Source organism: Paramisgurnus dabryanus, chromosome 15 (assembly GCF_030506205.2).
Source record: "Paramisgurnus dabryanus chromosome 15, PD_genome_1.1, whole genome shotgun sequence".
NCBI lineage: Eukaryota > Metazoa > Chordata > Actinopteri > Cypriniformes > Cobitidae > Paramisgurnus > Paramisgurnus dabryanus.
Window position 1 is genome coordinate 11,277,522 of NC_133351.1, and position 12,391 is coordinate 11,289,912.

Consider the following 12,391-nt stretch of genomic DNA (forward strand, 5'->3'; position numbering starts at 1 on the left):
GTTGTGAAACAGGCCATGCATGAAAATACCATATTGCAATGCTTACCCGAGTACAGTCTGTCCAATATTTTCAAAGTGAAGCATTAAAAGGTCAGCCAGAGAAATTATATGTTTGCAAGTTAGTCAAGAGGAAAGGAAATGGTTAGTATATTAGTTTGAATTCCGGCAGTAGTTAAACCTTGCATTATTAACGTAACACTGTACTTGTTTTCTTACCACCGTGTTTTCAGTCTTGATAGCTTTGCCGAGCTGGCAGTCATCTACGCCTCTGGTGGTGGTGCTGGCCTCCAAAATCCCCTCTGTTCTTCCCCTAGCATGTTTCGTGCTTGCCTCATTATCCCCATTTCCCTTAGGGGGGTGGGGTTTGGGCGGTGGATCACCTCGCTGCTTTTTAGTGACGTGTGCTTCTGGACCATGAACCGTCTTAACGTGTTTCCTGAGAGAGCTGGGGTCTGTGTAGCGTTTTGTACAACCAGGGATTTTGCATACATATGGCTTCTGCAAAAGAGTCACAGATAAGATTTCAGTGTGCAGTCAAATCGAATTTAAATCAAATGCCATGCTGTTATTCTCTATGAGATAATATGGAAAAAACAGCACGAAATGAAATGCGTGTTGAAAGCTCGAACCTCATTGGAGTGTGTGCGGTTCTGGTGCTTGGCCCGGTCTGAGGCATTGGAAAAAGCTTTGTTGCAACCCTCGTGCTCGCACACGTAAGGTTTCTCCCCCGTGTGGGATCTCAAGTGAGTCTTGAGGTTTTCCAGTCGAGAGTAAGCCTTTGAGCAACCTTCAAACTAGGTAGAGAAAGTGAGAGAGACAGGAGGGCATTACCTCAGCGTGCATTAAACTGATCTTGAAATTTAACTTTATGGGTGAATAACACAAATGGGTCCAGGTCCAAATGATGATGAAATGAATGAATAAATAAATATATTTTAAAACAGTTTAGTCTATTTTTAAAACAATTATGATTATTTGCATTATGAATTACATTTTGTAATGAAGTCGCAATCGTCTTGTTTTTCCAGTCGTGACATATATCCGAGTGAAAAAAGGTTGAATTTGTCCATCGAGAATTGATTGGATCGTTGGAAGTTGGGTAATGTTGCTGTTTGCTAATCACTGCTAATCTCGCACACATTTTTTTTTAAAACAATGAAGCTCACAGATAAAGCATTTGTAAAATATATATATAATTATATATAAATATATATATATATATATATATATATATATATATATATATATATTATATTATATATATATATATATATATATATATATATATATATATATATATATATATATATATATATATATATATATATATATATATATATATATATATACGGCATCTTTAAATAGAGAAGGGTGAAGAAATGCATAGCTTACCGTGCACTTATGAGGCTTCTCCCCAGTGTGACGTCGCATGTGCACCACCAGCATGTACTGGGCCTTGAAGGGTTTCTGTTCTCGCGAGCACTCCTTCCATCGACAGACAAACTCCTTCTTCTCACCATGGATGTGGTCATTATTGATATGCTGCAATTAGCCAAAAGCAAAAAACAGAAACTCAACAGCTGCCTTCATTTCTCACATATACGTTGCAGAAGTAATATTAGTGCTTCTCCCTCACAAAGGACTGGAAACGTACCCTCAATATTAGGTTCATACTCTTCAGACAGCACCTAACATAACCCTGAATGAAGCTTTGCAGGGACGGATCGCAAGAAATAAAACCGAATACCATGCCATTACTTTGTTTCTCAAGGTATGTAATTTAGTTTCCAGGGAGAGCACAGACTATAGCCTTGAGACTAAAAAGGGTGTGTAGTGAGGAAGTCCAAGCCCACAGTGTTGCTCTGGTCTCCAAACATCACTTTGTTTCCACATGTTCTTGCGACTTTTTCCCCTGCGTTCCTGGCGGTAATTATACCTTATTCACTTGGCCTCGTTTTCAAAAAGCATTTATTCTATTTCTAAAAAATCCAATGAAGACGGCCAGCAGCCTTGTAATCTCTATCATCTGTTCATTTGCTAGGGATGCGGCATGATGATTGACTAGCCAACTAGTCATCCTGCAACCATATACAAATATTTGCATTGATATTTTAAGTGGCAGTGCTTAAAGGGACACTCCACTTTTTTGAAAATGTGCTCATTCTCCAGCTAACCTAGAGTTAAATATTTGATTCTTACCATTTTGGAATCCATTCAGCTGATCTCCGGGTCAGGCACTAACACTTTTAGCATAGCTTAGCACAATCCATTTAATCAGATTAGACCATTAGCATTAGTTTCAATATTTTTAAAACTTGACTCTTCTGTAGTTTCATCGTGTACTAAGACAGATGGAAAATTAAAAGTTGCCATTTTTTAGGCAGATATGGCTAGGAACTACACTCTCATTCTGGCATAATAATCAAGGACTTTGCTGCCGTAACACGGCTGGAGGCGGTGCAATGATATTATGCAGCTGCCAAAAATAGTCCCTCCTAGTATCTTTCAATAGCAGATGACTACTTTTGGGCACTATGTAATATCATTGCGCCTCCTGCAGCCATGTTATGGCAGCAAACTTGATTATTACGCCAGAATAATAATCAGATTCTATGGATTGGGCTAAGCTATGCCTAAAGTGGTAGCGCCAGACCCAGAGATCAGCTGAATGGATTCCAAAACGGTAAAACTCAAATGTTTAACTCTAGGGGAGCTGGAAAATGAGCATATTTAAATAAAGTGGAGTGTTCCTTTAAATTAAAATGCTGAGATTTATCTGTGTTTTAAACATTCTTGCACAAGCATTGACTCTTATCAAACCCTGTCAAGTTTCTTTTCTGTACTCAGAATCGCAGACTGTATACTCGCTGTATTTATTTTTATGCACCTGTCTTTTGTCTTGCACTGTCTTTTGCACAATCTATTGTCTGGCACTGTTTATAGAAGGTTGCACACATGCACTTTATGTCGCTAGGTTAAAGTCACAATGAAACGGACTTCTTGCGGCGACGCAAGAATCGACAGCCGGATGACGTCAAAGTATCGCGAGACAAAATATAATTTCTTGAATCATTCTTGCGGTACTGTGACGTCATCCGGCTGTCGGTTCTTTTGGGGCCGCATGAAGTCGAACAAGCCAATTGCCTTATTGTCCCAGTCCTTATTGTCCCAGCCCCATTGAGAATTGATTGGATCGTTGGGTTATGTTACTATTGGCCAATCGCTGCAATCTTTTCCCAGGCTCCGCCCTCCCACCATTCCTTTTGACTGAAAGTAAAGAAAGATTGTTTCATGGAGGGAAGAAGATTTGCATTTCTAATTAAAGATTATGAGGGCACATTAAGTTTAAAAAAAAATTATGAATAATGAACCACAATATTCCAAAAGAATTAAATTTGTTTTTATATTCATTTCATTGTGACTTTAAACTACTTTTTGTCTTTAGCTCCATGTTGTTTAAGTAGTTCAGTGTCTGTATGTAACACCATTGTCCTAGAGAAACAGCTCATTTCACTGTACTGCACTGCTATATATGGGTAAAATGACAATAATGCTTCCTGACTTAAAAACACCCCTGCATTTTCTTGTTCTCCCTCTGACCCTATTCAGACAAAAATGTGTCATTTAAATGTCTTTAAAGCTCATTTGAAGCCAGAGTAATTATAAGCTCTCAGAAAAATGCTACAACAGCTGTCAATGCCGTGGACCTTTTTCAAAATGTACAAGAGTGCACGTTAGTACCTCACGGGTACATATTTGTATCCAAATGATACAAATTAGGGCCCTTTTAAAGGGTACTGTCCCAGTGACAGCTTTTATACATTTTTTCTGAGAGTGTACAGAGCATCCTTATGTATATTTTTTTTAAAAAAGTTTTACACATCATCTGCAACTACAGTCCCTAAATCATGTATGTTTATGGCTTCATAATAGCTTGAATGTATATCTTTAGATTGTAAATATCTTTCAGTACAACAGTGTTTAAACTGGTTTGGGCTTGTTCTGGAACTGGAGAATGGTGAGGGATCAGCTTCACTGATCCATAACCCCCAGAATATTCCCCAGCACCATCTTATGGTCTTATGAGGAGCCAGACTGGCTCAGCGTGTTCCGGTCAGGGTAGTAAGTCCGACTCCAAGCACAAGTCTATGTGTCACATTGCGGTTCTCACACTGTTAATAACACCCAGCAGAGGGGCCGAGGTGTCAGAGGTGGAGAGGGCCACTCCAGAACTGCGGGCATGATGACGGATTTACTACATGGCCTCGGGGAAGGTTAAAGGCCAGAGGGTGTACAAAGTCAGAGGCCATACATATGCGTGTGTATGTGTGTACATGTGTGTTAGCGAAGCCATTCTGTGAGACCAGTTGCACCTCTGCGGGTATCAGCATGCTCATTAACCCTAGATATGTCTGTGACACGAAAAGAATGGCTTACAACTGATGATCTGAAACTGAACTTGATGGGCAGCGAAGGGTTTCAGGTCCAAAAATATGCAGTTATTTATAATCTACGGTTATTTCTTTTTCTAAATGAAGAGAAGAGCTGTTTTATTTATGATGTAGTAATAGTGACCATTGCAAGACAACAGCTCTGTTCCAAAACCTGCCAACCAAGGCACCATTTTAAGCCATCATAAAATTTTAAAAATAAATGTGCTAGATGATGCCATAGAACAGCGGTTCTTAAACTTGGGGTCCGAGATGGTGCCAGGGGCCACAGTTTAATGACATTTTATAAAATACATTAATTTATCATAAATTCTTTGTAATGAAACCTCAGAAAAATAAGGCTACTAACCAACAGCAATATGTTGTATAATTTAATATGTTTTGTTTTATTAAAATTATTAAGTTTTAGAAATGTTTTATATCATACATTTTCTTTTGGGGGGCCGCAAAGGAATGCATCGCACCTAAGGGGGGGGTGCACGCCAAAAAATGTTTGAGAAACACTGCCATAAAAGAACCATTCTGAGAAAAATCCCAGAATGCATTGCTTCAAGCTCAGTTGAAAAAAATTCCAAGATGACAGACAGTGTGAGTGAAATACTGGTTAAAATATTTTACTCAATAAGTAAAACAAAAATTTTAAGATGTTTCATAGATCAAAGATAATGGGTTACAACCAACTAGGTCTTGAATGGACGTTTGTGACTTACGTGAACTAGCTGGTCCTGGGTGTCATACTCCTTGATACATCCCTCCCAGTGACAGTTAGTCTCATATACGGCCTCAGGTTCGTGCTTGCATTCATCTTTATCAAGTTCCTCCCGTAACTCCATGTGATCCTGCAGAGGGAACAGCATTAGTAGACTACACTAAAGCAGAATGCTACATTTGCTGATGCCATTACTACTTCTCAGAAATGTAATAACTTGCAGTCAAAGTTTAATTGCTCAGAAGTTGCTCTGACCTGAGATGCTTCACTAAAAATTCCTTTGGAGATAATTATTGCCATAATAAAAAAATATGATATACACACTACCGTTAAAAAAAAATTCATCACTTGACTGAAACGTTTCTAATGATCTAAAGGTGTATGCAGTGGTGGCTCGTGATTGCTTATCCGAGGGGCGCAAACTCAACATATGTATTCGGAGTGTCATGTGTCAAGAAAAATGTTAACACCATGTGCATCACGTGTTTTGTCAAAATAAGTGCCTGCTGCAAACCATTTATGATACAAGAGATGCTACGTTCACAAAATACACGCAAGACTCGGATTACGCATGAGATTATGCGAGTATCTGGCAAACGCGAGCGTCTCCTAACACACATGATGGCCAGGTGAAAAAGTAGTACACTTCCATAGTGTACATAAAGTGCTTTATTTTTGCACACTAATTTTGTACTTAATATAATAAAAAATAATCTTTAGTACTTCTTAAGATGTTCTTAAGATTATCTAAGTGTACTTATTTGTATTATTTTGAGACACCACCATGAATATGAACTAAAATGCACTTTTAACATACTGTACTATCTCTGTATTAAAAAAATATTAAGTTAACACTTGTATTAAACTTAAACTTGATGGGATGGTTTCCCAGACAAGGATTATCTTAATAGAGAGTGTTAGTTAGAGAGTGCCTTGGAGTTTTTCTTTGTTTTTGCTATACCACGATTCTCCTATCCAAAGAGCACCTCGACTTATACATATTTTTTGAGTCCGGGCAGCGCTCGTTTTTTTGATATTTAAAGCGTAACTAAACCCCTGGTCAGAGGCTGACTCCACCCACTGCAATATTTGAAAAATGCAAGAAAAGTGGGCAGATCCCAACGGAGATAGAGGGGACGAACTAAGCTCGTATCAAGTGTGTGGTGAGATCGTAACAAGGGCGTGGTGAGCTTGAACCTGCTTACATCACGAGTCATTTCTTGGACCCAACATCCAATAGGAAAATTCAACTGCAGTAGCCACCGTTCAACCTCAAGAGGGCAGCACTCAGACGTTTTTACACCATATATTGTAGTATTGAAACACTTTATATCCAAATGTCAAAAAACTTACTAAAATCAATGAACAGCACTAATAAAGCGTCATTCTTACAGATCATTAACTAAAAAAAGTTGGTTTGGGGTTTAGTTACTCTTTAAGGATTATCTTAAACCAGGATTAGGCCTCAGTTTAATTAGAAAATATAACCAGTTTTAACAAATATGCCTTACAAAAAACATTACTTGTGTGCATTTTGTGGGAAAACAAAGGGCACTGATGTATTTTAAGATATGTCAGTGCAAGTTGTTTTCAGTTTGGAAAGCTCTTACATTTATTTTAGTCTAGGACTAGTCTAATCCCTGTCCGGGAAACCTCCCCGATGGGTTCAAGTTTACTAACAGTGGTACCTAAATACGTTTTTTTAAATACATTTTTAGCACATTTTAGTTCATATTTATGGTGTCTCAAAATAGCACAATGAAGTACACTTAGATGTTCTTAAGATTATCTACTAATCTTAATCTTAGATGTACTAAAGAAGAATTTTAATATATCAAGTACAAAATTAGTGCACAAAATATTTTGGAAGTGTACTTCTTTTTCACCTGGGGGATACATAGATGTAGGGGTAGGAAAAAAAAGTCACCGGCTGCCACTGGGTGTATGTATAAATCTCTAAAATTACTTTTGTAGACCCATGTATTAATTTCTAAATGATAAAATGGATGACTTGGTCCAAATAATGAAGAAAAAGCAGCCAAAAAAATCTTTCATTATTTTTTAAAAATCACCCCAGGGTGCGACCTCAATAAGCTGCTTAATGAAATGCCAAAAACATCTGGGTAAAGGGTGGCTACTTTGAAGATGCTAAAATGTGAAATCAAGACTAAAGTCTCATAATCTAATGATGAGATTAGAAGCATCAAAATTTGATTTCACATAGATTGTAATCTTGGACATTACCTTTTTAGGGGCAGGACAACTTTGACAAAAAAAAAAACAACAACATTATTTGCCTTGATATTGTAATTGGATTAATAGACTCTAGACTGAAGTTTTGAAATGTTTTATAACTTTCTGTGAAGCAGTTGCATGGTAAATATCCAAAACCCAATAATATAATGTAAATCACAAATAATTATTGGAGTTATGTTGTTAGTAAAAAATCCAAAACGAATGGCTAAAGGACACCTCATTTTAGGATGATTTTACACTATGTAGAAAACAGTAAATCACAAAAACATTACTTTAGCTGGGGTTTCACATAGGGGTGTGACGGTCATTACATAACCGTGAGACCGACGGTTATAGTTGAACACCGTCATTAGAACCCTATAACCGCCAAAACCGTGTTATTAAAATATTTTTTTAAACATTTTTTATCATAAAGAATTTTTAAATACTAATTAAAAACAACTGTTAACAGTCTGTGTTACACGCCCCCTCACGTTCTCACGCAGTGAAAAATACAGAGCGGAGCAGACACTGACAACGCGCTGACATACAGGACAGATCAGGTTACTTTTCGGTTACTTTTGAGATTTAACATATTAAACAAAGTCTCACCTTTCAAATCATCTCTTCCTTCTAGTTAATTTATAGCATCAAATAAACATGAATGACCATGAGAAGGAATGTTGTTTTAACCGCGGAAAGGCGTCAGTACTCTCCGCTTTTCAAGTTCAAATCCTCCCATGCTAATCTACTAACTCTCTTCAACGCACATTCACTGCTAGTTGTCTTGCTGTTAATTTTAAAGAAACGTAGAGCAAGTAGTTAATCAGTGTCTAGTTTATTCAAACGCCGGGTGAGCACTGACTGTGCAGCGCGTCTGCGGAGAGCGTTTGCTGCGCGTGGCCATTGTGCTTTTACACCGGCTGCGTTTAATAACAATCTCAAGTTCACATTACTTTCTTTTACCTGCATTTATGAGCAAAACCTCTTCAATACGCTTTTAATCCACATTGTTTTCGTGCTGTTCTGGTCCATGTAATGACAGATATAGACACAATTACAGACATAAAAAGCCCAATGCACAAATCTGTTTCTCTGAAGATTATTAAAATAGATGATAGATAGAGGATTAATTTATGCTGGGCAGAGAGTGACAGCGCAGTCTTCTGGCAACAGTGTGTTTTTTAAATATTTCATTGCTTTCTGTTAAATTGTTCAAATTTATTACTGTTTGAAACACACTTGGCATCACATTCATGATTTTATGGTAAAATGACACTTTCCCGTCAATCCACGAGCATTTAAACGAGCAAAACGCCCCCCACCGACGGTTATGTGATGAACCGTCACATTTGACTCACGTCATAACCGTCATCACCAATTCTGAAACCGGCACACCCCTAGTTTCACATAGTTATAATATAGTTTTGATTTATTTTGAATGCTTTTAATACAACATAATTTATGCTTACATATTAAATGCACTCATACGCATACGCAAAAAGCACCTTTCTGGAGGTTGACAAATTGCGTACATGACCTTTTTAAGAAATCTAAGATGGAGGAATTGTTAATAGCAGCGCTGTTGCAATATACCATTTTGTTTAACACTGCTTTGAAAGATTATAAAAATACATTAATAAAGAAACTGCCTGGATGAGTGCATACTGGAATAGATGGTATATTTTAAAGAGGACATATTTACAAGACTTTTTTAAGATGTCAATCTTTGGTGTCCCCAGAGTATGTATGTCAAGTTTTAGCTCAAAATACCATATAGGTCATTTATTATAACATGTTAAAATTGCCACTTTGTAAATGTAATCAAAATTGGCCGTGTTTATGTGTCCTTTTAAATGCAAACGAGCTGATCTCTGACATCACAAGGGGAGCCAAATTCCAATGACCTATTTTTTCACATGTTTGCAGAGAATGGTTTACCAAAACTAAGTTACTAGGTTCTTTTTCAAATGTTCTAGGTTGATAGAAGCACTGGGGACCCAATATAGCACTTAAACATGGAAAAAGTCAGATTGTCATGATATGTCCTCTTTAACATTTAAACCAATACTTTTGAAATTAGTTTGTAAAAACAATGGCGCACTTTCGATCACTCTGCAACTTAGTCACATGGGATTTTTAGGGCCTTTTCCTTTTTTAAAACTGAGACCTGAACTACATTTGCTCCCCATTAGGATCTCATTGCTTTAGGAGAAACAATTAAGATATTATAGTAACCACATTTGTGATTTAACTTTGATCCTGTCGACTTTAAATAAACTAGATCTTGATTTAATTATTTTAGAATCAGATGGGAACTCTTGTTGGTTCTCAGGTCTATTTCCAACACAATATCGTAACCCACATTTCTCTTAAGGTCTGGGAATGTTAATAATGCTTTTAACCTCTAATAAACTTTAAACATTAGCTTTCCAAAACCTCTCTAATGTGGTGAGAGAACTGAATGCTTTATAGCCACATCAACTCCCACACACCAATTGCGTGATATCCAGTCATAAGGAACAACTCTGCTTACTAGCAAACACTGCGCTGTTAAGAGCAACTAAAGCTTCAACTAATAAAATGTCATCCCGATCCAACTATTTAATGTGGAAAATCAACCTCATATATGGAGGGGGTTTGACATTAGGATGAAATCGAAAACCTCACAAACCTGAGAACCAGGTGAGATGGGGTGCGGTCCGTCAGTTTCCGTTTTCACCTTTGACCTCTTGATTATCATGGGGTTCACCGTGCTGCTGACAGCCGGATCTCCGCCAGCGTTCTGAAATGGCAAATGGCAACGGGTGAGAGAGAGAAAAAGCGTAGAGTCAGCAGAGACTATGCGACGACAGTTTGGCTGCTGGCAAGCGCTGTGATTTCACGCCTACAAAGTCACCACAAGCTCCAGATGCCTTATTTTACAAAGCATCTCACCACAGAGACTAAACTGTTTAGACTGCATCATGAGCATCTGTCGGATGGAAATATGAAAAGGAAGAAATTATTACGCCCAGAGTGCGGCTACAAACTTTGATCCTCAGATGGATTCATAATTCAACAGACGGAGTCTCCGAACACACGGGCTCTACGCTGAAGAGAGGTGCACTCGAGCCACTACATACACTATGGCAAAGGTCCATGTTTTCCATAACTTGGACATGGCTTGCTAAAAAGTGAGTGAAATGGGTTTCTAACAACGGGTGGAGTGTGTGGGTGCTGTGGAAACTGATTTGGTGTCGGGACAGAGAGAGTGCAGATAAGAGCAGCAGAGGAAGTTTATATTCTGGATGGCCATAATGTTTACACTGGAGTGACAGCCACTTTTAGCAGATGAACATTGCACAGATTGAAGTATAGAAGCTGGAGTTGGGGGGGAAATGCTTCAGTAACTTAAAAAATGCTTTAAAAAAATGAAAACCCGCAAGTGCTTTGCTTCCGATGGACATGCATCCTTTGTAATAGGAAAGATTAGAAGGTGCACCTATCAGAAATTGTACAATCATTTTAGATGTATAATTACTATTTGGAGCACTTGGATTGCTATATAAGGGCCTAATGTACTTGTTTTTATAAAAAATCTCAAATTCGACCTTTTTCACATCTTTTCCCTGTAGCTCATTTTTTTGACTCATTTAAATGGAACGGGTCACAAATCTTGGAGAATTCACCTGGTTGGTGTCTGTGTTGGTGTCGGTACTGTTGGTCAGGGCGGCAGCTGCCATCAGTGTCTGCTGTCTGCTGCTGAGGGATGGGGAGGGCTGAAGCAGTGGTGGGGTGTGTCCAAAAGCATTTAGGCCCCTCTGCTGGGTCAGCAACTGGTGGTACGCTACTGGTGTGATGGGATGTGGGAAAGTGAAGGATGGACTGAGATGTAAAAGATAGGAAAAAACTTATTTAGTGCTTTTTTCAATGATTGGTAACATACATTAACATTTACGATAAAAATAAATTGTGACCCTGTCAGTGAAAACCCTTTTTGTGATTTACTACTGTTCCTACACCTTGTTAACTTCAAATTCAAGGACCTTTCAAGGACCTTCCAGGTCCTATACCCTCAAATTCAAGGACTAAATGTGGGGCACATTTCAAATGAGAGCAAAGTTACATCGTGTTACCTTTTAAGATACATTGTTATAGTTCCCTTTTAAAGGGAACTCGTGCTGCGTCACTGCGGTGACACTTTGGGGACGCATCTGAATGTGTATATCAAATTCCACCAATGGTGAGGCTTAACGACAAAGACTGGGTGACGCGGGAGCCAGGAAGTATATCGCTATCTGAAATATTGCCAAAGATGGCGTTACAGGGACGCAGGAAGTATGGCAAGGGAGACGCAGCGTCTCGTTCCCTTCTCAGGGAACAACAGTTACATACATAACCCGAGATGTTTTCATGTGTTAAAAACAACTATGCAAAAAAGCATTTTGGTATGAATCAACATTCGCATACAGAAGGTATAAGCATTTAAAACTAACAGTTTTAAAAGACTTTTTTAGTGCTTTAAAAGTCTAGAATTTTTATGATATTATCCTACACTACCCAGGGAATAATATGAATTTTTCCCAGAAAACTTCTTGCATAAAATAAATTCAAGCACTTTCAATGACCTGAATCCATGTATGTATATTTTCAAAAACTGACAAGTGTCTTGAATCCCCCCCCAGATTCATTATGAGACTTCAGCCTGGATTTCACAGACAGGATTACATTTTCGAGTTTGTGTGTTCCTGGTAATTGACCCCATAACTTTTGTATTGCAAGCAGAGAATGGGCATTCCTGTACCTGAGGGCCCCTACAGAGAGATGTCCATAAGAACTGCTGGCGGCCGAGCTCGAGCGGGAGTTATTGATGTAGGCCACCAGCGAATTGGGCGAGGTGCGGATCATGGTCTGCAGGTCGATGCTGGCATCCGAGGCCGGAGAGATGGACAGCGCACGTTTCCTGGTGAGCCTTGGCGTCAGTCTGGGACTTGGGAAACGGGACACTGCACAG

At 38.5% G+C, this 12,391-nt stretch overlaps 1 protein-coding gene across 1 annotated transcript in view; it reads right to left on the reverse strand.

The window, feature by feature from the left end:
• gli2a (GLI family zinc finger 2a) overlaps positions 1-12,391 on the reverse strand; it is an 89,821-nt gene that overhangs the window by 3,963 nt on the left and 73,467 nt on the right. The window contains exons 6-12 of the mRNA XM_065251981.2: positions 12,182-12,383; positions 11,067-11,262; positions 10,070-10,180; positions 5,162-5,290; positions 1,393-1,542; positions 630-794; positions 217-498 (exon numbers count right to left, since the gene is read on the reverse strand). Of these exons, the coding sequence (XP_065108053.1) occupies positions 217-498; positions 630-794; positions 1,393-1,542; positions 5,162-5,290; positions 10,070-10,180; positions 11,067-11,262; positions 12,182-12,383 (1,235 nt within the window). The remainder of the gene's footprint in view (positions 1-216; positions 499-629; positions 795-1,392; positions 1,543-5,161; positions 5,291-10,069; positions 10,181-11,066; positions 11,263-12,181; positions 12,384-12,391) is intronic.